General features: G+C 40.6%; 1 protein-coding gene across 1 annotated transcript in view; it reads right to left on the bottom strand.

The window, feature by feature from the left end:
* Nucleotides 1-26,270, bottom strand: part of PCSK1 (proprotein convertase subtilisin/kexin type 1) — a 42,658-nt gene extending 16,388 nt beyond the window's left edge. Inside the window, exons 1-9 of the mRNA XM_045848254.1 lie at nucleotides 25,884-26,270; nucleotides 22,498-22,602; nucleotides 18,738-18,848; nucleotides 16,048-16,194; nucleotides 14,689-14,765; nucleotides 8,541-8,629; nucleotides 5,794-5,966; nucleotides 4,583-4,795; nucleotides 1,977-2,077 (exon numbers count right to left, since the gene is read on the bottom strand). Coding sequence (XP_045704210.1) covers nucleotides 1,977-2,077; nucleotides 4,583-4,795; nucleotides 5,794-5,966; nucleotides 8,541-8,629; nucleotides 14,689-14,765; nucleotides 16,048-16,194; nucleotides 18,738-18,848; nucleotides 22,498-22,602; nucleotides 25,884-26,063 — 1,196 coding nt within the window. The 5' untranslated portion in view covers nucleotides 26,064-26,270. The remainder of the gene's footprint in view (nucleotides 1-1,976; nucleotides 2,078-4,582; nucleotides 4,796-5,793; nucleotides 5,967-8,540; nucleotides 8,630-14,688; nucleotides 14,766-16,047; nucleotides 16,195-18,737; nucleotides 18,849-22,497; nucleotides 22,603-25,883) is intronic.
* Nucleotides 26,271-26,878: the final 608 nt, after the last annotated feature.

Here is a 26,878-nt window from a genome sequence, read left to right as displayed (position 1 = left end):
TCCCAAGAGTTTTAAGTGTTCCTCTGTTTCTGACTGAGCTCTTCCCACGTTTCCTGTTCCCTTACCAGACATCTTTCCAGACCATCCAAGGAGGTAGACTCTTAGTAAGAGCCTTGCTAGGCCTATCTTGCTTAGCCACTGTGGCCATCTTCTAGCTGAGAAACCAGAGACTGCCTCATAAACCCACAGGTGGCCCCAGGGCTCCTGGAGCTACTCTGGGTTCTCTTGAATAAACGCTGAGCAGCTTCCCGGCTCTTCCAGCTGTGGCATGAGCCAAGGTGTTCTTCTGTTGCTACTCTGAACCTCACCTACTGAACATGATATGAGGGGGCTGCTTTGTCTTCTCTATAGAACGTGGATGTTCTTCTAGCCTATCCTCCTTATTAGGAAGAGTAATAGTAACCTACAGGTTTAATCACCTCGCCCATCATGAAACCACAGCACCTGCCTTGACATTTAAATATTTCTCACCATACATTAGAAACTAGAAATAAGGATGAATAAAAAGTTATGGATATACAGTGTAAGACAGTTGGATTTGGAAAAAAATGTTGTTAAATCCCTCATTTTTTGAAGATTTTATTTATTTCTTTTTAGAGAGAAGGGAGAGAGAAAGATAGGGGGAGAAACATCAATTGGTTGCCTCTCGCATGCCCCCAACAGGGACCTGGCCAGCAACCCAGACATGTGCCCTGACTAGGGATCAAACCAGTGACCTTTTGGTTTGCAGACCAGCACTCAGTCCACTGAGCCACACCAGCCAGGTATAGATCCCTTTTTAACATCGTACAGTAAAGTAAATTCCAGGGGGATTAGGACTTAAATATGGCAAATGAATCATAACAAAAAACATATACATAAATGTTCATCTAATTTCGGGTTGTAAATATTTATCTGAGAGTAAAAACAAACAAAAAAACTTAAAGAAAAAACTGACAAATATAACTGTGAATATATTAACTTCATTACATTAAAAATTACATATAAATAAAATTAAAAGGTAAGTTCAAATTAACCAAACATTAACAGCTTTTCTAAACTAAGGCCACAGAACAAAATCAAGGCCATAAATAAGAAATCACAGATGATAAGTGGCCAAAGAATATAAAATATTGAGCTTCATTAGTAAAGAAATAAAAGTATGCGAAGATGAGATACCATTTGTATGTATCAAAGTAGCAAATACTTTAAAGAATAATAAAAGTGGCTTTAATATGAGTTTAGGAAAATGGTACTTTCACACATATAATGCTCATGGAAATATAAAATGCTGTAGTCTTTATAGACAGTAACTTGTCAATATGTATCAAATCATTAAAACACACATGCCCTGTGACCCAGAAATTCCAACTGTGAATGCTTATCCTGAGGAAATTATCAGAGACAACAACCAACATTTATGGACAAGGGTGTTTAAGCCTGTTAGATAACTTCCCTAAAATTTGCATTTATATAATAGAATACTACAAAAAGATTAAAATCCTGTTCTTAAATCTCACATCCTCATGAGCAGTTGACATGTTATATCAGCTTTAAGACTCGGTTTATATAATATGAAAAAAGGATGTTTTAGAAACTTGTCATTCCTAACACTACCCACAAGAGATGATCTGGGTGAAGTCTTTCCTGGTGGGAATAAACAGAAGTGAGAAGGCTTTGCAGCTGAGTGGGAGGAGAATTGGGAGGAGAGCATCAGTTTTTGAAGGTCAAGAAACATTGATTTAAACATGAAAAATGCTCTAAACATATTATAGGGTAGATTAAAAAATTACAAAATAATGTATATATTAAGATCCCAATTTTGTAAGATACATGTGTGTACTAAATCTACGCTGAGATGTTAACAGGAAGAGAGCTTACTTTTATTATTTTTTGTAGTTTTCTGCTGTAACCATGTATTTAGAAAACAATATATGTTATTAAAAAGAACAAGATGCAGTCTTAGTAATGGTGACTAGATGCTTTCTGGACCTTACTTTGCTTCCAGGGCCAGAGCGAAGATGCCAGCAGCCAGGGGTGCCGAGGCCGAGGTGCCTGTGTGGGTCTCTGTGCAGTCGTTGTGCAGGTCAGCGCTCGTCTGGGCAGCATCAGGAAGGAGAGAAAGGCAGGAGAATGTGTAAGGAGTGTGAGCCCGTCCCTGGGGGTGAACTGTACCTAGGCTGCACCTGCTGTGATCAGGAAGCTCAGCTGATTCGATTCCCGACTTCCTCCTCTAAACCACAGATGGATGTTTGCCATCTGCTGATATTTTAGTTCACTCTCCTCTATATTGCAACTTCTCTATAATTCTGGCATCAGGATGCCTTTTCGGGGGATGAAGTACTCTCACTATGAATATTTTCTCCTCTGAGATTCCCAAACGAAGTGCTGTCTGAAAAAAGGGACTGTTTCAAAGTCATTGTGAATCATGCTGGCCGGTTAATCATTAGGTCCATTGTGTGTGGCCTGGCATATTTAGAAATTCTGCCTCATGCAAAATTCCTTTTGCTTTCAGACTGACATTTGACTGCCTCTTCAGCACAAGAATATTAAGCCATTCTGATTTTGGTCACTTGAACTACTTGTAAAAAATGTGTTTAGTGTGTAGTTTGCACTCACTGTTATAATTTGATGCCCAAAAGTTAGTGTCCACATTTGCACATTCATGAAAATGAGTTTTTCAAACAGAAAGTTTACTGCACTTCCATCTGGGTCCAAATTCTAACACTGCTATTCATTAGATGGGTCTCAAGGGCAATTCACTTGGGTTCCCATCTGTAAAATGAGGTTGACATTTCCTAACTCTTATTCTGAGGCTGGAATGAATCCTGTCTGTGAAAGCATTTTTACACACTATTATTGAACATAAAGAATTACCAAGGCTAATTATAGCTTAATTGAAGAGGTTGCCAAGATGACAAGAGGAAACCAAGAAAGACTTCCACTCATTCTGCCTTAGAGACCATAGTACTGGTGGTTGAACAGCTAGTTGGGCTAAAGGATTACTAACAAGACACCCACCCAGGCTCTCCTGCTCTATGGTTTTTAGCTAGACATTTCAATGTGTGGGAGGGAGGTGCAAAAAAATAATTTGTTCTGTTATCACCTCCTTTGGCTTCCCACCTAGAGGCGCTGAATTTCTCAAGTTACAGTGGCTCTGCTCCTCGCTCCTCAGAGGGCTGCGGAAGCAAGGTTGCCCATTTTACCTGCTGACGCAAGTAAGCCCCCGGAGATGACTGTGCTGAGGATGAGATTTCCGTATGACAAAGGCTATGTTCTTGCCACTGTCTCAAATAGAATCCACCAGCTGTCTCTCCTATGGAGGATTTACTTAAGGAGGGATCTTTTGCAAAGATAGAAATTCTTCCTCTTCCTTCAGAGCAGAGTAGCTCAGATGAGGGATAGCCTATGAAATAGTGACTCCGAAATGTATAATAACAGGCCATTTTCCCCAAAGCACCTCTGGACACCCACAGGGACAACAGCCAGGGGCTCTCAACACAGGTAGAAACATATCTGATATGCCCCTTTCTATGGCTATGAAGTACGCCCACCATAAAGATTCCCTGGGTAGAATATCACTATTATTTGTGTAATTGAAGATATGGGCATGAGAGGGAAGGAAGCCAGTGCTTTTCATTTGGGTCCCCAGTTTTATTGTCTGGACTACAGTAGGTTAGAGAGGCAGGCAGAGCTCCAGAATAGTGATCCTGTATGAAGAAGACAGTAGTTCCGACAATTTTGTTAAGATGCTATTAATATGACTTTTATAAACATTTTAAGTTCTAATAATTATGGGGTTTACCCACAACCTAATGGGATCATGACCTGTTAGTTCATTGAAATTAGGATATACATACTTTAGTTAGTTGGTTCTTTCTGTGTCAGAAGTTAAGTTTGGGTCTTTAAATTTTTAAATTAAAAGCACCTCTCTGTTCTTAAAGCCCTCAAATAGCCCTTCCTCATTGTGTCCTTAAAGGGAAATCCAATAATTACCCTTGGCAGTCTGACTCATGAAGGCGAAGGCACAGCCAAGCGTGGGCTAGAGATGCTCTCTGAGCATCTACCCTTTCTGAGCTGCTTATTTGGATGCTGAGAAGTTCACCTCAGGGGAAATTTAGACTGTTATTTTCCTGCAGGTGGTTTGTTCTTAGCAGACATAGCTGGTGTCTGCTTTGTATTTTTATCATCTGCAAAAGGGCAAGCCAGGCCATATCCCTGCCACTAAAGGAATCCACTAGTACAGGGCAATAAAGCCCCTCATCCCTGAAATCTCCCTAAAGGCTGTTCTCAGGGAGGCATCACACAAGCTGAATAGACATTTGGTGTCTTAGCCATATGTAGTGACAGATTGGTGGTTTCTCAGGGCTGAGTTTAAAAATGACCGAGAGGCAATATCATTTTGGCAGAAGCATCATTATCCCAGAGAGAGAAAACTTCCCAATATATTCCAGTCTTTCAAGTGAGTAAAGGATGAGTCTCCCCAAAGGAGACATCAAGCTTAAACAAATCAACTTTACCAGAGGTACTGACCAAAAGATTCTTTTGAATGCAAGCCATGCTCTTCTACCTAAGCAGAGAGAGTTAGACAAAAACAACATACGATCCGCTGGTCGGTGTAGTCCCCGCTGCTGTACGAGGTGGCCAGCGTGGAGGAGCACTTCTCGGCGTACCAGGGGGACAGGCCCTGCTGTGAGGCACTGCTGATGGAGATGGTGTAGATGCTGTCTGTGTACCCATCACAGTCACAGTTGTCTCCCTGACGCCCCCCATTCCCAGAAGCCCAGACGAAAATGGAGCCCTTTCCTTGTCTCCCCTAAAAGAAAAACCAAAATATAAAACATCTATTGCCATCTGTTGTAGACACTGTTACACCCCAAGAAAATCTCCAACAAATCCATGCATGAGGTTCTCAGGGACAGTTATTTGCAGGCTGATTTCAAGACTAGGTCCTCCAGCCTCAATGCTGGAAGTCTCGTGAGATGTCACTGATTGAGTCACTGGGTTCTGGGTCTGCCAGTGCTTCATCTGAGACTACTCTGGGATGGGGCTGAGCTAATGATTTTCTTTCTTTTCTTTATTATGCAGATTTATAATCTGGCCATTAGCACTTGCTCATATTTTTTCATTCCTCCCTTGGCTTATGTCACTACATTTGAATCTTTGAGCTTCCTCTCTTCCTTTCTGATTGAATCTTGGTTGACTAATAGAATGACAAAATCAGGCATTATTCAGATCTGCTTTGCAGCTGCATTAAAAGGGACTCTTCAGTTAAACAGAACTCATCGTCAAGGCTACTCTTTCTATGACTTCAGTCTGTGCTCTTCAGAGTTTCTACTGTTGTTCCATCCTGTACAGAACAAGGCCTAGACTCCTGGCAAGAATGCCACAAACCCAGTGACACAGCAATACAACCAAGGCACACATGTTCACCAGGCACGTGCAGAGTGGGAGGTAGCCCTCTGCTATCTGTATATAAGGATGCATTTTCAGAGCATTTGAAAGAAGTCTGGGTAGTAGTTTAATCTAGAGTAAAAATTCAAAAGCAGAAAGGACATAATCCAGAGTATTTTTAAATATATGTTTTAAGAGTAATGAATCTCTGTTGAATGTCAGACCCAAATGGGGAAAAATCTCTTAACCCTTAACTTCTATCCCTCTGCAGAATGATTTGGCTCTAAATGTATTTCAAATTGTAAGCAACTACAAGAAATGCACAGCCATTTCTTTCCATGTAACCTAAATGTTCTTTCCTTCTCTGTATATCCACATAATTAGGTTGCATTTTAGGTGGGTCTGCGTTAAGCATCTCACCTGTTTAACACCATATTCAAAAGCCTTCTGCGCTAGTCGGCCAGGCCCCTCCACAGTTTTCCCATCATCATTAGGGCCCCAGCTTGCACTGTAAATATCCACATGTCCAGGATTGAATCCAATTGAACTGGCTTCAATAGCATCTGTCACAATGCCATCCAGCATTCTTATACCTGTATAGCAAAACAAACAAATAAATAAACTGATGTCAGTATGTACATGGAAAATGCCACAGATGCTCTTAATATAATTCACTTCTTGAAAGGACTCTCAAGAGTCAAAAACAGGGTAGCCAGCCACTGTATGTCCCAAATGTCCATGTCCTGCCACTAACAGCATAACAGATACAAGTCACTGCCTCCATAAACTATCTTATCGGCACTTTGGAGAGAACTCTATGTCCTCTGCAATGGCCATGGGCATTGTGCAATTCAGAATGTGTCCCCTCCCTCCCCAACTCCAACAACCTGAAAATGACAGGATAGCTTTTAGAAAGAGGCATCAAACAGCCCTCCCCTGATAGATCCACTCATGACTATACTACGGATGGCTGTGGCCCGATCTGTACCATACAAATGACTCTGTACTGGAAATTGTGCAGCTTGAGAAGGTCTACGAACAATAGGAAACTAACAAATAGGGAAAGAACTCTTGTTTCTAAGCACTGATTAAAAATAACCCAGAGGCCATTCTTTTATGTGTTTGCTAAGAAACATTTTCAAGGAACATGCTTCCTTTTCTTCTAAATAATCTCAAGGATGAAATCATTGTCATGGATTTTTCTCCTGAGGGAGAATCATTTTTCAGCAGGAGAAGGCAGTAGCTCTTCGTGCTTTCCAACAGGCTGTCACCCTCCATCAGACTCATGTACTCCAGAGCCAGCAAGGCAAAGCAACTTAGACAGTTAGAGGCAGCTACCTGGTTACTCCTGGCTTCAGGCTGATAATGTAATAGAGTACACAGACTTAGATTTTCACACTGTTACTCACAGAGAAGCATAGGTAAAAGAACATGTAATTGACGTGATTAATGAAAGTCATATTTATTTTAAAAATTGTTTAAAAGTGCATTTACTGGGGGTGGAATCCCAGCTCTTCTACCATACTAGCTACATGATTTTTAAGGCAAGTCACTTAACTTTTCTGTGCCTCAGTTTCTTCAGCTATAAACTGGGAATAATGAGAGCTCACATGCATTGAGAATATACTATATTCAGCTACCATTCTTCAGACCTGAAACTTATGAACTCATCTATCCTTACGACAACCATTTGAGGTGGGTCTTACAATACTCCCCATTTTAGAAGGGGAGAGACTGAGGCCAGAGATGAACAGTGACTTGCCCAAAGATACACAGATTGAAATTGTGAAGCCAGGACTTGAATCCCAGAAATCTGGTACCCAATACATCCTTTTAACTCCAGGACACACTGCCTATAATGGGTTGTAGGGTAAGTGATGGGTATGTAGTAGGTGCTTAAAAATGAAAATTATTACATAAAAACACACTTAGAGCTAGGCTACCAAAGGGTGGAGTAACAGAAAAAAAGTCAGTAAACTTGGAATGAGAAGTCTTGTGTTTTAATTCCACACTGCCACACACTGTCACCTTGAAAATCTTGCTTCTGATTCCTCCTTTATAAAATGAAGGGATCAGATGACTCTCTCATAAGCTATAGCTACTTAGTTCATATGACTTAAAAAGTAAATTCTGTTTCTAGGTGATTACATAATTTGTACTTCTTTCATTTTCACTAAATTAACATGGCAGTTTGATGATGCTAGTATCAAAGTCATTAGGAATAACAAAATCTAAAAGTGTGCTGTATTAACAGATAGGCATCACACATGACAAGATGTCTGCTCATTTGCTTTCTAAAAAGGAGTACAGTCTCTGTGAGCCCCTGCATGTCCAGCCCCCGCCACCTTCTCCACAGGAGGTGCATCAGTGGGTTTTCTCTCTTCTTCCCACTGGGGTCAGCCAACTGAGGACAGCAGCAGGAGGTTGGAGAATGAGGAGAGAGTGAGGTGCTCATTGTCCTGAATCCTCTTTGCCTAGAAATAGCTCAGTTGTTGTGATCAAGGCCACAGCTCCTGTCCAGTGATTCCCTCTGTGGCCGCAGCTCTCTCTCTCTCCAGTTTCCACTGATGCCTCCCTGTTGCTCCTATAGGCCTAAAGGTGGTAACATCTGTCTACATTTGTTAGCCCTTGTTGGTTTCCTTGGAACTCTTATAAATAGTTTTTTTTTTAATCTAATTGTCCTGATGGAACTTACCATATGTTTCCCCATAAAGACACCAACTGAAACAACTCAAGATTCTAAATTCTTGCTATTGAAGATAACCTTTGGCTTCTTAATATAACAAGTATGTAATTCTTTTCCTTTTAAAAAACTGTTCTTTTCTATGAAATGAAGAACAGCAGAATTGAGAGGCCAGGAAATTCTTTGCCTATATTTACCTCCTCCTTCTGTTCCCTGAGCAGGCACTCAAAAACAAATCCTTCTAAATCAGAGCACAGAGAAAATTAGATTTGGTTTCAAAGCTACTCAGCATTTCCACACACCCCTCCCCCATTTGTATAGGTTATCTTCAGTTATTTTCTAGGATTCCAGATCCATTGATTCATTTGCAATTCATACTGAAGCCATACTCCAAACTTCTCATAGAGTCCGTTCTTCTTCTGGTTGTTGAAAGGGCACCTCATTTACACCAAGTGATGCAAGATTCACATTAAAAGTGCTTTACCTCCGACTTTGGAATTATATGCAACTCCGACCCCACACTTGTGATTATTTGCTTGCATGGCAATTTCTCCTGCACATCTGGTCCCATGTCTGAGGATTAAAAATTAGGAATTACAAAACATAAATGAAGGCACACATTGGTTTTGCATATGAATCCATGGTACATGGACACATTAGCTTTCCATCTGCCTTTTTTCTGGTTTCTTCCCATCAGCATTAGATGAAGTGTGGGTATCATATGAAGGGCACAAGTATGGGAGCCAGAGTACTTGTGTTCAAATTCTAGTGTCTGACACTAACTAGTGGTGTGACCTTGGGTAAGTGTCCTCAAAGGGTTGTGATATCGCATGTGATACTGTGTGTGGGGTACTTAGAACAGTGGTTGGTATATGGTAAGAACCCAGTGTGTGTTAGCTATGGGTAGTATTATGAGCAACTCTGACACTTTCAGAAATCGTTTCCAAATAGATGGCTCTGCTCCATACCTTCTGGTAGTGAAGTGGCTTCTCATTTCCCCCCACTAGGGACTTCCTTGGACTAGGTTATCCTGGACCAGCTCTAGGAGGATGTGCTAGAGCAGAGTCCCCTCTCCAGATGTCCTCCTCTCCTCTATTCATACACCAAACCAAAACATTTGCAGATTTTCTGGTACCAAGAGGAGTATGAGATATTTAGAAGACACTACAGACTAATTGGAAAACTCTGATTGGGACCAGAGGCGTGAACAAGACTGGGTTTGCAATCAGGCAAAAAGGGTAATTCATGATTTCAGAGTATTTAAAGGAAAAAAAATCCATCTCTAAAACAGACCAAAGCCCACTGTTAAAGCATAAATTCTGAAATTCTGGGGATAATAAATTGCTTTTTCCACCACCACTCTGACCCCAGGAGGGCCTGTAAATCAAGAGAACGTTAATGTAAATCTATTTATTTTATGACCATATTGCATTGTGCAAGGCCCTGGGAGCATGGTGAAGGCTGTTGGGGCATTGGAGGAGCTGTTCCCCAGACCTGCTGACACAGAGGAGAAGAGAAGAAGGGTTAGCACGGAGCAACTCTGTCGGCCAGCTGCCTTTAGAACCTAAGACTCTAGCCATATATTAATTTAGCCTGGTAAGGAATATAAAAATCCAAAATTAATTGGGTGATCTAAAAGAATTGTTTCGCTTATCTGGTTTTCCTGAAGTACCAAAGATGATTTCCCACTAAATGATATTCCTGCTTCTTCCAAATATTGGATAGGATCCTGAGTCAAATGATATAATTATCTTTAATTCTCAAGGTCTTTCCTAGTACAGCGAACATCTATTTCTTTTTTGTTTCCTAGAATTTTCCCCTTTTGGGAAGCAGTCCCCCCTCACTCCTTGTGATCCTTTCTATCAGGAGGCTCCTTCTCCCAGGTAGCTTTCAAGGATTAATGCAGATTCTGGGGAAGCGATTTATATTCTTTCTCCAGAATCTTCAGCTTTTAAGCTCCATCTGAGCCATATGATCTTGTTGCCAGATAAGATTCTACTGAGAATGAAGCTAAGTTACAGAAAGCAGCACTAGGAGCTGGAGACAGAGTCTTTGGTGTCTTGATGGCATATTACTGAGCTCCTGGATTTTACAGTGCTTCTGAAGCTAGAGCCTCTCTTGAGTGAACCTTTTTTTTTTTTATCCTCATCTGAGGACATGTTTTAACTGCTTTGAGAGAGAGAGAGAGAGAGAGAAAGAAAGGGAAAAGAAAGGAAGGAAAGGGAAGGAAGGAAGGAAGGAAGGAAGGAAGGAAGGAAAATGGAAGAGAGAAATAGTGATCGGTTGCCTTCTCATACACACCCTAACAGGGGTCAAACCTGCAACCTGACCAGGAATCAAACCTGCAATCTCTTGGTCTACAGGATGATACTCCAACCAACTGAGCCACCTGACCAAGGCTGAAAGTTTTTGTTTGTTTGTTTGTTTGTTTGTTTGTTTGTTTGTTTGTTTGTAATCCCCAAATTACTTAACTTTGCTGGATTTTCTCACTTGGAACTGAAGCTATCCTGACTAATACACCCATTTTCTAAGGAATGTGTTCACAATGAATACATAGAAGGAAAGTTCTTTGATGGATTAGCCTTCTTTGCCCTTCCAGGAGAAATTCAGTTGCCACCCTCTGGGAAATGTACTCCCAAAAGCCACCAATGCCTCTATTTACATTTAAATAGTATGGGACACAGGACCCAGGGCACAAAACCTCTAGGATGAGCCAACAGAATCAACCTGTTGGAAAACATCCCCAGCATTGTACTTCTGTCCTAAAAGTGAAGCAATGTGACTTGACCTATTACTTATCTCGCTTTATATACTGAGGGCTATTTTCTTGAAAGGTGTGGTGGGAACATGCTACAAATAGAGGATGATATTTTTCCTCCTCTTTTCCTCAGTTCCTGCCTTGGGAAGAAGGAAGACTTTATCAGAGTGGTTCTCTGTCATTCTTTATAGACCTGTAGCTTTCTTTGCTTTCCTTAAATCAGGCTCTGAGATAAAATAACCCTCTATCATCTTAGAACAATGGTAGTAACCGGCATTTAAACATAATGATTTTTAGAAAATTATTCCACAAGATAGTTTAAAGACTACTATTATACTGGTTAAAATATCCTTGTCACACATATTATTTAACTAGAAAAATAATCTGTAATTGGTATTGAAATACTGAATACAGATTCATGCCAGCCTAATAGTAAGAGTTACCTGCACTTTTAAGATTTTATTATTTAGTGATTCCTCTTTTGATTTGCAGAGGAGATCTCAAGTGCAGCTTCTATTAATCTCATTTATATAGTAATAAAGAACAGCAGCAACACAGGCAGTTCAGAGCAATAACGCCCTGGGGTTTGGAGACAATAGGTATCTGTTATAAGGCTAGATAAAATGGGGCCATTCACTTTCCAAATCTGAGGGATTTCTGACAACATGCTTGAAGGATAGTTCTATTTTTTTATAATACCTTTGCTAAATGATGAAGCGGTTACTACGTTTTTGCTTGATAGTCAGGAGGACCCTGAGAGATACTTGCTTATCGTGTAATTTTCAGAGAGCAGATTCTGAACTGGCTAAGAAAACTGACTTGTCTCAGTTTCTGCTCCTATCTATTGCATGGTATAATTCTTGTCATGCTGATTTTTCACTGAGAAGAGGTCTACCTTAGTTGTTAATAAGAAGGCTTGGTGATCATCATCATCATCATCATTGTTGTTGTCATCATCATCGTAGTCATCATCATTATAGCAAACACTTAACTTTTTTTATGTAGCAGGAACTACCCAAACCAATTACATATATTAATTCATTTAGCCCCCATAACAACCCAATGAAATAGATACTGTTTATTATCCCTTTTTCATAGATGATAAGACTGAGGCACAAAGAAGTTAAATAATTTGCTCAAAGTCACTTACCTTTTAAGTGCCAAATCTAATGTTTGATCTAAATCTAGCTGCAAAGTCTGTACTCTTAACTGTCTACTCCATACTAGCTCTATATTTTGTGGTGATCCATGGCAGGCTCTGCTCTGAAGCCCAGAATTTTCAGGCACAAAATAAGCACAATTACATAGGCTGCTTTCTTAGGGGTCTTTGGAGCTCTGTGAGTTTGAAGAATTATATTGAACTGGCCAAAAAGTACATTTGTTTTTTCCCCATAAGATGGCTGTATATCGCTTAGCTGTCTTTAACTTCATTTGAAACAATTTTGTTAGATCATATTGTGACAGCTGTCATATCAGCATGCATTTTAAAAAGACAACAAAATTGGTGAATTTTTGTCTAGCCATTTCAGTATTGAAGATGGAAAAATATGCAACATTTTGGACATATTATGCTTTATTATTTCAAGAAAGGTAAAAATGCAACTGAAACACAAACAAGGATTTGTACACTGTACAGAAAAGGTTCTGTGACTGATAGAATGTGTCAAAAGTGGTTTGCAAAGTTTCATGCTGGAAATTTCTCATTGGACAATGCTCCATGGTGGGGTAGACCAGTAGAAGTTGACAGCAATCAAATCAAGATATTAACTGAGGACAATCAACATTATACCATGTGGGAGGTAGCTGACATATTCAAAATATCCAAATCAATAAAGTTATTGGTGAAAATGGAAAATGTGTCCTTTATTTTATGGAAAAAACGAAATTGACTTTTTGGCCAACCCAATATTATAAACACTGTATTTATTATAATACTGTAATATGAGATTTCCCCTTTTGGGAGAGAAAGAGGGAAATCTGAGTCCCCTTTCTCATGAGTAATACTGGAGAACATCAGTTTACTAGATATCCACCTATCAGGCAGCCGTCACCCACGTTGGATCCAGGGGCTGACGCCTCCAGCTAACAGTCTCCTCCGCTGCACCCATGTGGCTGCAAGCATGTTCCCTCTTACTCTTGTCCAAGGTGGTGAGGTGAGGGTTGTCATTTTTACTTAATTCCAAGAAGGGTGCCCCTTTCTTTCAAGCACTTGTTGCCATTTTCTTAGGAAGTTCCTTCCAGGAAAGTAGGAAATGGATGCCTTGTCACCCACTTTAAAAAACAAATAAAAAATAGAAACAGAGAGAGGTGATGTCCTCACAACACTCTCTATGCTGGTAATCCACAAAGCTGTGACCGCTAGCCAGGCTGACACCACAGGGCTGCGTTCCAAAAGAGCTGCCCTTGCTCCTGGTGCACCACCCTGACTCAGACACAGCTGAAAGTTTATCTGGGGACCATGCTCTAAGTTCCTTAGACATCCTACTTTCTTCCAAGGGCTCTCTGTCACCATTCTTATTATACTGTTACTAGAATGTTCCAACCTCTACTGGGCGTTTGCAGTTAACCCCTTTAAGAAATAAACCCTAGAAAAGTCAGTGGTACTGAAAGAAGCAGTATTTTGGAACCTTCTCCAAGCCTCCTCTTCTCTCCAAGGAAGAAATATACACCCAGAAGTTAAAGCCAAGTCCATGAGCCCAGCTGCCCTTCCTGGGGTTTGTTGGCCTTCTGGAGGGGGGACCATCTAAGAAACAACTTTAGGTCAATTATGGCATCAGCCACATGGGAATTCTGAGAGAAAGAGAGAATAAGGGAGAGGGAATAAAGGAGAGGGAAAGAGTGGTGGGTGGGGGAGAGAGAGAGAACTTGATTGGCCTGAGTTGGGTCATAGTCCAAGAGAGACAAAGCCATAGAGAGAGCAAAGGGAAGCAGTGTGTGTGGCATCCACAAAGAGCTTCTTGTTGCTTGCTGTTTCCACCCCCACTTGTAAGCAGTAAACCCTAATTTTTTCTTGGCTTTGATCTGTCTTGGCATAAGTCTTTTCTGGGTGGAGTGAATGAAGAGGGAAGAGTGAATGTCTCCTTGAAGTCTGAGATATGCCACTGCTCACAAAGATGAGCTGCAGGTGGACACAGAGACCTGAGGCCGCATGCTTGTACCTACAGGACGGAGCATCTTTGGACTTAGGAAAGGTTAAATGGTTCTGCCTCTGGGTCTTTATTTGGCCACTTGCTTTGGCAGGTCTGGCTCTTGGCTTCCTTCATCATCCTGTGGCTGCTACAGAGAATTAATTTAGGAGTCAGAAGTCATCCTCCCTTTCTTCCTTTTAATGTTAGAGTACCCAGCAGGGGCTCTGGAACAGGTTGCTAACTAGTCCAATGCCCCAGAGACTCTGTTGAAATTGAGAGCCAGGCCTCAGAGTACCTTTCTCTCGCCTGGTGTCAAGCCATGCTCTTCTACCAAAACTGGTGAGCATGGCTATGGCTGCCATAGGAAGTTGAGGGAATCTGTTACCTTGGGCATCTCTGTTTCTTTTCATGACTAACATCAAACATGTTGCTAATAGCAGAAAGCTCATAGCAGATTTGGAGGGCAAGGGGGTGTACTGAAGGTTTTTAATCTTTATGTCCCAAACTTTCTTTCTAAAGCTGTAACTATTTGGTAACATTTGAGGGGAGTGTTTTATAATATAAAAGAAAGTCTAATTGAAATATGGTTCTATAAGCCAAAAAGAATATAAAAAGAGAAGTTTGGTTTCTGTTTTAAAAGCTACAGAATATGGTGTGCATGGTGTGCATGGACATTTCTGAGAGCTCAAATAAGATAAAAGCATTTCCAAGTATTAACCCCCTTCTCCCAGTCCACGTTTACTCACTTGTTCTCATTTGTAGGATCATATCGGGGAAATGGATCATGGTCGTTATCATTAAAATCATAGCTAGCCTCTGGATCCTAAAGAGACAATGAAAATAACACTACAGCATCACAAAAATAAAACAGTACTTCCCAAGCCTCCTACCCTATCCTATTTTCATCCGGGCTGAGAGCTTGAAAGTCTGCATGTCAGAGTTTCTGGTGCCATGGCTGATCATTTATTATGCCCATAAACCAGGCAGAGACAGAAAAGTGAGCCAGCATCTAATTCTCAGTGAATGTCACCAAACCAATAGCTCATAGAAGCTCGTAGGATGTTAAAACTAGAGGAATCAATTAGGTTAATTCAACCACATCATGTCTCAAATGAGAAAATTGAGGTTCAAAGAAGTCGAATGACTTAACCAAGCTACAGAACTCGTTAGCAACACTTTGACACCCTTGTCTCTTATGAATGTACAGCAAAGAGGTGGCTTAGGTCCACAATGATCTCTTTCAGCATCCCCAGTTATACTAAATAAACTTGCAATTTAATTAAAGAGGGTGTGCTTAACATTTTAAACAAGCTTCCAGGCTCCATCCCCTTTTCCAACGATATTGCTACACCAAAACATCTCCCACATAGGAATTCTATCACTGCTACTGCCACTTCTCTGTATTTTCCATACCTTTTAATACTTCCTACTCTTTATCTCTTCTTTTCCTTCCTTTCCCCTTTACTCTTCAGCTGCAGAATGTGGATGAGTGGAAAGGATGAGAGAAAGACAAGGGACAGTCTTAAAGATGAAATACTGATCTAAATAAAAGCCCAAGATATTATGGAGAGCTTCAAAAAACAATTAAGTGAATCCTTTTCATTTACTTATTACCCATTTTTAATAAGGTTTTCTTTTCTTAGCTTGTCATTTTGGCACTGTTCATTGCACACTTTGAATTTTCATGTAAGGAATCACATTCGCGTAACTTCACAGAGTGAGATGTACTGACCCATAGGGGTGTGAGGAGGAAGACTGTAAAAAGATCTCAGGCATCAGACTTGATTTGTTTGCTTTCATGCCACCAATACTGAGTAGCAGAGAGTCTGAATGGCTTTTAATCATTTAGTTGGTGTAAATGCCTTTTCCCACCACCAGTGCACATGTTTTTGTACAGTCTTTAGCTCTACTAAATTCTTTCAATGCTCCCTGATACAATGAGTTCATATGGGCTGGTGGGGAGGTGAGCAAAGTGGCAATACCTTTGTCCATCATTCTATGGGCCAACATTTGAGCAGCCTTCCGCTTGAGGAAAGGAAAGCCTGAACCGTGTGTCTGTGTAGACAACTACTTAAGTTGCAAGTAATGGGAGGGCCCAGACTCACATAATTGGCATAGATGTCTGTGTGATTCCACTCCAAGCCATCATCCAGTACAGTGATAACAACTCCTTTGCCTGTGATGCCTTTTTGCCAAACAGGTATCACATGGAGATCCAGCTTGGGCAGGGATGCAGTCATCCTGGTATCTTGCTGGTAAAGGAAAACAAAGAAGCATTGGTAAAATTGTAATCAACTTGCTGCAAAATGAGAACTGAAGCCACAGTCTGGGGATCCATCTTTCTTTTTCCTAGGGTCACTCTCCTCTTTAGAAGAAGGAATTAAATGAAATAAAAACAAAGTTGAGGGTAGGGCCAAGTGAATCATCAGAGAGCTGCTCTTTCCCCAGTCGTTCCAATGGAAAATCACTCAAAAGAATGAATCACCCTTGTCCCTTCTCTTTGAGCTACATGGCTTCAAAGAAGCAGTTTGTCCCCAAGTTTCTTTCATTTATAATGACATGCTTGAGCATTTCATCTACCTAAGCTTTACTGGATATTCTATGTTTCCATTTCCCACCGCCTCCCTCCCACCCCCAAATCCTAAGCCTCTGTTGCCACAATAAACCTACTTTATATTGTCTGGTTCACAGTCATTTGTGGATTTTTTAAATAACTTTTCTGAAAGAAAAAGCAGAACCTGGAATGCCCAGGAGGTTGTGGTCTCACTAGGACTTGCACTTTAATTGCCTATTTACAAATATGAGTGGTTTAGAGAGCAAGTATCTGTGAGAGGAGTTTTGGGGTTTTCTTTTTCCAACAGCATTTCCGATAGTTACAGCACGTGGGGCCGCAGGGGAGAAAAGCTGCACAGCAAGGGAATGCAAGTAGGAGAAGCATCTGAGAGAGATGCATTAGAAGAGAGCCAGGTTTCTGGGATCAATAAGGAATTGATAAATAACAACAGTTAAAAGTGTCAGTGAACAGACTGCCCTCTGGCTGATGTTCTTCAGAGACAGGTGGGGGGAAATAACACCTTACTAACCAAAATGAAGCTGAATTATAGGAGGTTGGAACTACATACAGATTGTTGAATAAAGCCAGGGAAGTAGACCTCTATGTTAGCCACAGGAACAATCATAAAATGTGGTTGTTAAGAATAGGGCCTCTGGAGCTATGAATTATGACCCCACCACTAGTAACCATGTGATTTTGGCAAGTGTTTCAACTCACCAATGTGTCTGTTTCTTCATCTGTTAAATGGGCATAATTGCAATATCTACAATGTAATTTTGTAAGAATTAAGTTAATGCATGTCAAAGACTTAGAATAGTATTTGGCACACTGTAAATGCACAGCTCTTAGCTAATGAGTCTCTTCTGCAATGAGCAAGTAATGCTTAGGTTAAATGGAATACTACTTGGCCATAAAAAAGAAGAAAGTTTTATGCTTTGCGACAGCACGGATGGACCTGGAGAATATTATGCTAAGTGAAATAAGCCAGTTAGAGAAAGACAAATACCATATGATTTCACTTTTGTGTGGAATCTGATGAATAAATGGAACTAACAAGCAAAATAGAGACAGACTCATAGATACAGAGCTGGGTGATAGTTCTTGGGGTGGGAGGTTAGGGAGTGGAGGGATTCAGCAAAAAGAAAAAAGGATTCATGGACATGGACAACGATGTGGTGCATGTAGGGGGAGGGGAATATCAGGAGGATAAATCATAATGGAAAATACAATAAAAAATAAAACATTAAAAAAAAAACAAAGTTAAAAGGAATGGATCCCCTTCCCCATCCATTATGCAACAAACGTAACTTAGCTTATGGTTGTCATCAAAATTTATCTTTTTTAATATTCTCAAAACTTTTATTAACATATATTACTAATATAGAGGCTTTACATTAAAACAGAAGGGAGAATACTTTGCAGGCAAGCAGGAACACTTACAATTTTTCCACTCAAAACCCACCTTCCAATAAGGATTTGGTAACTATCTTAAAGGTAGAATGGTATGCAAGTGTGAACATCTGCAAATATTTTTTGTCTTTCCTTGTGTTCATTGCTTTAGCCTTGTTAAGAAATTCTTACCTGTAAGCCTATAAGAATTGACACTCAGAGGTTTATATACTGAATCATGTTTACTGTATTCTTTGGGTGATTTAAAGGGTTCTGACCAAATGTGATTTTTGACATGAATACTGTTTTGGAATCCCTAACTTGCAAGACATGATCCTTCTGCACTTACTCCAGGTAAGCTTAAGAAGAAAAGAAGTCAGCCCTGACTGGTGTGGTTCAGTTTGCTGGGTATTGTCCCATGAAGCAAAATATCACCAGTTGGATTCTCAGTCAGGGCACATGTCTGGGTTGTGGGGTTTGGTCCCTGGTTAAGGTGCATACAAGAGGCAACTGATAGATGTTTATCTCTCACATTGATGATATTTTTCTCCCTCTCTTTTTCCCTCCCTTTCCCTCTCACTAAAAATAAATAAATAAAATCTTTAGAAAAAAAAAAAAGAAGAAGACAAGCAGGCAACAACCCCTCCTCTCACAGCAGCTGAAGATCTGTGTTTCAGACATTCTCACCTGGTAAAAGAGAATATCCAGATCCTGGAATGTACCAACAGCCCAAATCTTCAAGTAACATAGCCCTCTGCTAAATTTTCCATCATTAAAAAACAAACTATCTATTGTATAGATGTAGCAAAATAAATTGCCAGGGTCCTACATGGTTCTTCTGTAGGGACTTACCAAGTACCACTGCTGATTCCACATGGGATCATTGAAGAGATGTAGTGCTGAGTCTCTCAGAACGGAACGTTTACTTCTCTCTTTTTCATACTGTTGTTCAACCCATATCACCTACAAGAAGTTTTGTAGCAAGAAAAATCAACAGTCAAGTAGCCACTTCCGTGTAATTATCTTTCCTCCAGTACCTTTCCCATCAGAATTCAGGCAGCTTCACAAAGTTTTTGTTTAACTACAGATCACCCTGACAGCTCAGTGAGAAGGGATTGACCACTGGGGAGATGAACATTTCCTCTATTACAGTAAAGTGTACCTTTAGGGGGAGGAGAGGAATCAGTGAACTGATGATCACCTCTAATTATTTGCACCGTGATTACAGTGGAAACAAAAGTTCTGCCTGCTTTCATCAGCAAATGGACCATAATACCCATTTTTTATATTGAGGTTCCATGGCTCTGTGGCTGCAAATTTGTCCATTTTCATGGAAGGAGTCAACAAGCTAAGAGATCCCTGAGACTGTTGTTATGTTGCTCTTACAGCTTAATTTCTCCTTCTTTATGCACAAAAGGTAGAAATTGCAAATGTTACACAAGACCGGAAAGGTGCTATGTCTTTGCAGATCTGAAACCCTGGCTCACCTGTGCTTCAACCTCCTGCTTAAGAGTATTTAATATAAGAAACAGATCCAGGGTGATAAATGAGCACTACTGGCCATGCATGCTTACCATTAATTTAGCCTCATGTATTATGCACAGAGATCTGACAGTACAAAAATTACCTGCCCCACATTTACGGCATAATCCTATTATACTTAAGGTCCTGAGAGGCTGAGGGGCTGCCTTGTGGTTATATTCATTATGAGATAATACCCTGCTCTTATTTTGCTGGGCAATATGACTGTCTCCTACCCTAATACATGAGGACAGCCCAGTGTATGGTAGAGTATTGTCAATGTGAGGATGTTTATGAATCAGATGCAAAGATAAAAACTGAAAAATAATTTGCAATTAAAGGATAAAACCACCCACTAGCACTGAATTTTCAATTAGAAAAACACTGCAAACCTATTTTAAATATTAGAGGGACTTGAGAGCTAGAAATTAGTCACTATAATTTATTTTTAAAGTGCTTGTATTTTCAAGCTTAATTGTTTTGGCTTAAAATACCCAATGCTTGGAGTACACTGCCTGTATCTGAGTCAGTCTTTGAAAGTGGGCTGCTATGGAACAAGTACTGATTTTTGAGGAAAAGATTAACTTACAGGTGGAGATTTCATTAATGGTCTTGTAAAGATGGAGGATTGCTCCATTTCAGAGGGCTAATTTGAAGGATGTTATCACCATTAATAGAGCCAATAAAATGACAATCAAAAGCAATTTTTAAAAGTGGAATATAAGAAGAGGCACTCTGCCTCCTGATCACATAAACATCCAATTGTTGGATACAGTGTTGTAATCAGTGTCATTCACTCTGAATCCCACATTAATCTCTATGAGAGCAGGCCAAATGGAACAGAAGAGATTGGTGGTATCTTTCTATTATGTATATAATAGGTATAATGTACTTAATTGTAAATAATCCTTTTGATTTGGAAAGACCACTAAAGATCACCTAGTCCAACATTCCACTCAAGCTTCTATGGGTTCTAGGATTTTTTCCTACAATTAATTTATTCTGCAGATAATTTTATAGGATCTTACAGACTTCTTTTCTTATAAAGTTATGTTAGAGAGTAAATTCTTAGCTCTTCTTCATTATTCCTTGAGATTTCTCCCCAAAATACACTATTAAGGAAATATCTAAAGAACTGAGGCATCTGTTCATTTTAGTGTGATTAGTTTGAGTAGTAACAATAGTTATGTATGCTCCACTCTGTCCAGTTTTGCTCTATGAAGATAAGAAGGGAGGTCAGTTTGATTCCTTGTGCACTAATGTCAGGCATACATTTAGTAAATGAGGAAATCTCTGGTTTTTGCCCAAGGACTAAACCTAGCCAGAATCCTGGAAGTTAGCCTCCTTTTCAGAGCCCACAGATAATAAACCATCTGCCTTGGGATGGTGAAGGAAAGACTTCACTGCACCAGCACCTTTTAAAGTAGTGTTTTGGGATTCCGATTTGGTCTCCTGCACCTAGCTATTTACTTGAGTAAAAGCAAGCAATGAGTGTATATGAGATGTAGGTCACTGTTTATTGTCCTGAGACATCATTCTTTGTCTAGGTATAGTATCTTCTTTTTTTAATATTTTATTTATTTCTGGAGAGAGGGGAAGGGAGGGAGAAAGAGAAGGAGAGAAACATTGATGTGCCAAAAAAAATATAGATTGGTTGCCTCTCGCACATCCACAACTGGGGACCTGGCTTGCAACCCAGGCATGTGCCCTGACTGGGATTTGAACCAGTGACCCTTCGGTTCATAGGCCAGTGTTCAATCCACTGAGCCATATCAGCCAGGTCTGATTGATTTTTTCACATTTGAACAGTATTAATGCATATCTGGTCATTCCCTACCCTCATAATCTCTTATTATTTTTTTAAATTCTATACTTGCAGAACAAATGAAATAGCAAATTATTTCACAGATTTTCAATTCCACAAATTTCAATAGTTCTAATACCTTTCTTTCACTTAATTCTTTACTTTCTGGGAAGTTGAAAGGTTGTGTTTTATCTCTTACAAAGCTTCTATAATTCTCTAGACTGTCCCAAGCAACAGAAATCATGTATTCAGGCCCTGACTGGTGTGGCTCAGTGGGTTGGACATTGTGCCACAAACCAAAATGTTGCTAAGTGGATTCTTAGTCAGGGCACTTGCTTGGGTTGCAGGCCAGGATCCCAGTTGTGAGTCTGCGAGAGGCAGCTCAGTTGATGTTTCTCTCCCTCTCTCTGCCTCCCTTCTCCCTTTCTAAAAATAAATACATAAAATCTTAATAAAAAATAAATCATGTATACAGATATCAGGCCAGCCAGGATAAATTCCATCAGTATGCACATTTTCTAGACAAGGCAACATTGTTATGCAAATTGCAATACTTCCAGTATAATCAACATTTCCATTGATGTCTGCTAACCTTAAAAACAGACTTCAAAAATCAATAAATATATTATACATACATTCAAATTGCTCCCACATTATTTACCTATATTCATTCTAGAAATATTCTGCTGTTGCCTAATTATTGAATATGTATTCAAACCAGGATAAAAAAGAGATCAAATGTTTTGGATCAAACAACAAAATACTTATGAAAACATCCTTCTTTTGAAGACGTGGATTTAAAGCTCCCTTATAAACACTGGTTTCCTATACAACCAAACTAAATAGAAATAGCAGAATGTTGTTTTCAATTACAGTGAAATATTATTAAAAGCAGGGTTCATATATTATACTTCTTTGGCATCCACACATCAGATACTGAAGTGCTTGGTACATAACAGGCATAAAATAAAAGGTCATTGATTGATTGTATTGTCAAATATTTTAATTGGTGCTGCCACTTTATTTTCAATATTTACTTTCATGCCCTTAGACTGGATTTGTGAGCTGGTGTTATTTATACATGTAATTTTAGTTAATCTAACCAATTCAATCCAATCTGGTTATTATGTGCATTTATAACCTTATGGAAATAACAAGAAACACTACAGATAAATAATTGTGATCACAAAAAGAAGAATCACATTTGTGAAGTGCTCTTGCTCTTGCCAGCAGCCTTGGAGAAAGCAGATTAGTCAGGTGGGTTTGAAGACACTGCATAACACTTACACGGTCATCATCAGATAATCTCTTAGTGATATGAAGGGCGCTCCTTCGAGACCTCCTGGGATGGTTTTTATGTCTGAATAAGTAATGATTTTCAAGTGATCCAATCTATAAAAGAAAAAAATTAAAATTAAAATCTACTTTTCAAAATAAGTATATATGGGTTAGATTGAAACCCAGCTAAATTAGAGACAGCTTTATCAAGCCCATTACTTTCACTTGAAGTTAAGTATTTTCCTCATGAGGAAGATACTGATAGAAGCCATTGTTCTCTTGTTAGTGTGTTGAGGGAGATGAACCTCATGAAATTACCATTGGGCTCCCACTATCCTTGGGGGCTGGCAGTGCTTCTGTTTCACAAATTTCAGAGGAACTCCACTTGTTTTTCTATGTGACAATATTGTATGGGTAGACATTTCTTTTTTAAAAGCCAATTTTATCAAATTCATTCTTCCAGAGAACACTAATTTGCAGAAAGCAGGCAAACCCTTTGGGTACTAATGATCAGGACCACATTCAGATAAAACATTTTGTTGTTGTTATAAAATATAATCATTGAATCCATAGTGATAATTCTTACAAGCTACCGGCAGTGACCATTAGACTTTCCACCAGTTAAGGCTTTGGGGGAAAAACCAGCATGCCACATTTAGGACAGGTGTAAACTTCCCTGCATAGCCCTGGCTGGTAGCTTAGTTGGTTAGAACATCATCCCAATATGCCAAGGTTATGGGTTCCATGCCCAGTCAGGGCACAGATAAGTAGAATAACAAATCAATGTTTCCATCTCTCTCTCTCTCACTCACTCACTCAATTAAAAAAACAACAACAATAAAACAAACCTTTCCTGGATGACTATCAACACCTTTGGTTCATTTAGAACTATATTTGTTATTCTTTTAAGCTAGTGTCTCTATCAAAATAGTACTTAATTTGAAGCCCTGTATTTCTTTTTAAATTAAAAGATAAATAATTGACAATGGGTTGTTTCTGAAGAATTATATTCTTTAAATTGGTGGTTCTCATCACCTAGAGAATTCTTAAATAGAGATCCCTAGGCCCTGCTCAAAGCCTGGCCCTCAGGGAGTAAATCTGTTGTAAGTCTTGACTGAGTTGGGGAGGAAAAAAAACCACTAGTTATAAAAAAGATCACCAGTGCTTAGCTTTGTTCCTTCGATCAAACTGGTTTTCATCCCCCCCCCATTCTAGCTTTATCCTGAGGCCTTACAAAGCTCAGTATAGTGATGCTAAATTAGTGTGAACAAAAGGAGAAATAAGCAGAACCAGGACAGCATTCCTAGTTTTTTTTAATTAAAAAATGTTATTTTCAAAATGTTTGTTAGTAATGCCATTTAAAATGGAAATGCCTAGAGAAAAATTAGCATATGCAAATGATGTGTAAATAAAGCCTGCGACTATGTCATCCCTTCCTGGAAGATTCTACCAAGAATACTGGCTTATTGTTTTTTAGTTTGTAGACTTACAGTTTGAAAGGCAATTCCCATAATGAATGGTCCAGGTTTGATATATGCCTGGGGCTAATAGGAGAGAAAAGGAAGTGGGATTTACCTTTTGATCTCTCCCACAATCTCCTTCCACAGTTTCCAGTGTTATTTAGCTGTTCAAAGGATACAGGATTAAGTCCCTAGTTCCTCCCCACCTCCATGGGGCACAATAGATTTCCATGATGCCCACAGCACACTCCAGTACGATTCCATCCACTATACACTCTCTTCATTAGATACTCACAATTCCTTTCAGTTTCCAAATTACTACTGGGCAGCCGTCTTTATATCTCCCTGTTTCCCACAAGCTGCTTTCTATAACTGGAGTGCCTTCTCCAATTTCATCATGTTCTCCCATCAACCTTGGACTCTTCTTCCTAAACGCTGTGCAATGTTCCCTCCTTTGTACTGCTTCTTTCACCCTTTCCCAATTCCCTTCCATCTTCAATCTTTCAATCAAAAAATATTGAGACTCTAGGTACAGCCATTACTAACACAAATTACATGCAGTTACAACCATTTGTTTCTAAACCACTCTCTTCTAGATTCTTGATTTTTTTTTGAAAGCGTCTTTTCCTCCTATTAGTCCTCAGCCCTTAACGCAGGGACTGGCAAAGAATAAGGTCCGCGCAAAAGCAAAATTCTTGATCTTCTGGGAGGCAGAGATCAATCTGTGTACTGACTTTCCTGTGGGGTATTTCAAAGACAGTTTGGCTCATAAAGTTGGAGAATGAAGCCTCTGGCAAACGGATAGCGCGTTCCCCAGTGGATTCGATCTATTGCACAGCCTACACCCACACAGATTACTCATCTGTGACTTCAGCCGCGTCTCTACCACCACCTCCAGAAAAAAAGAAAAAAAAAAACCGCGCCAAAATGTTTTACAACTCCCTTCTCCCCGGCTCCAACTTCCAAGGCAAGAGGTGAAGGTTGATTCTAAGCCAAGGAAAAGGAAAAAAACTTACATTAGAACTCACAACCCCTGGGTTCTCACGAAATTGCACCAGCTAAGCAGCCCTCCCCTAGTCAATGCCTTAAAGCCCCTGCCTCGCCCCCAGCTGTCTATTAATGCAGCCCTCACTCGGAGGCAATAGTTTCCCTCACGAGCTGAAACCCCCAGGGAAGCAATTATGCATTTGGCCGAGAAACAAGAAAGAAAGAAATCCTTTCCTCACAGTCAATTCTGCAGTTTGAACCTCCGGGGCGGGGGCGCTGACCTAGCAAAGTTGTGAAGCTTGGACTTCACAAGTTTTTGGTGACAACCTGGGGCTCCAGGTTTACGTCTTTTACCCACCTCTTCTCCTGCCGGCTCCCCAGGCCACCCCGCAGGACCCCCAGCCTCTGGGTCACTAGGACCAGCCGTTGGCGCTCTTCCAATGCCCTGGCCGCGCCCCTAAAGGCTTCCAGCCGACACCTCCAAGCCTGTTTAGCCCCTTCCATCAGGACGTGGGTCTGATGCTGCCATATTGAAAAGAAGGAAACAGCTCCTGACGCAGACTAGCTGAGTCCCAGAGGACCGAGCGCACACTGCCTCTCTGGGGGCGCCTGGTTGGTAGCAGCTGCGTGTCTCTCAAGTTCTGTGAATAAGCGTGGAGGGATTTTTCTTCAAACCGTGCAGGAACGCATTTCAATTCCAGAGCGGACAACAGCAAGAATAAGCTCTACCCAGCTGCAACGGCTTCGTTCAGCCTGGCTGCGCCCAGCCCAAACAATAAATAATGCAAACCTCTCTCCAAGCCTGCTGGCGCGAGAGCTGAAGAAGCTACTGCTCTTTGCCACAGGGCTCAGGAGAGTGCAACCTGGAACTCACACTTGGGAGATCGTGCTCCAGTCCCGCCAGTCCCCTAGGGCCCCAGAAAGTTTCTTGAAAGTGCAAACTCTTACCTGACCCAAAAGGTCATAGCCCAGCTCCTCGGCTATGGCCGAGGCTGCTTCTGGTCCCCCAGGGATCTCCGCCGCCCATTCGTTCACAAACTGTCTCTTCGCTTTTACACTGTTCAGTGCACACCAAGTGCAAAAGAGAACGAAAGCAGTGCACTGCAGAGTCCAGGCTCTTCGCTCCATAGCTCACACACTCGCTTGCACAGAAGTGGGAAGCAGAGGGGAAAAGAAGCAAGATAGGAAAAAAGCCAGAAAGATTCACTCCTTCCACCCTCGGGCTCTGGACCACTTCTCGCCCGGTTGCTCTGCGAGGAGATAGGAGGGACGCGAGGAGAAGCTGGGCGGTGGCGTTGGCGAGCGCTAAGTGCAGTTCTTTCGTCTCCCGGCTGAGTGGAGCCCCAGCCCTTCCCAGCTGGAATGGAAATGAGTGTTTACGCGTCAAATCTACGAAAGCCATCTCTTGACGTCAGATCTACCTGGACTAAGATCTGGATGGTATTCCTGGCGGGGTGGAGAAGCGGCTAAAATAAGCAGTGAGGGATTATGAAAAGGAAGGAACCGTTTGCTGGGATCAGTTAACTCTGTCCCTGTCGTAAATTCTGTAGCTGTGAGAAACACCTTCACGTCTGAAAGAGAAGTGCCCCCACTTGAATATAACTACCAAGAACCAGAGGCTGGGAGTGCAGCACGCTTTCCCTCCCTCCTGTCCGTTTTCTTTATATTTACTTGATTATCTACTGTGTGGGGAAAGGAGGGAGAGGAATTCTTACAATGGCCCTGAGGGCGCCAATCAGCACCTGCTATTAAAGAGCAGGTCTCGTAAATCTTTCAAATTGGATAGAGGCTGGAGGGCAGCAGGAGGGAAGGTTCTATTCCCCAGATTCTGATCTAAATTGCCTAAGAAAATGAGCACATCTGGAAGACAATCTTAGAGCAACATCTTTAAAAATCTTTAACCCATCTTTAACCCATTCAAACCACCTCAGTTAACAAGTTTA

The sequence above is a fragment of the Phyllostomus hastatus genome, unplaced genomic scaffold (assembly GCF_019186645.2).
Source record: "Phyllostomus hastatus isolate PE091 unplaced genomic scaffold, TTU_PhHast_1.1 phas_contig_58, whole genome shotgun sequence".
In the NCBI taxonomy this organism is placed as follows: Eukaryota; Metazoa; Chordata; class Mammalia; order Chiroptera; family Phyllostomidae; genus Phyllostomus; species Phyllostomus hastatus.
The sequence above is the reverse complement of the archived record's forward strand: the minus strand, read 5'-3'. Positions and strand labels throughout refer to the sequence as shown.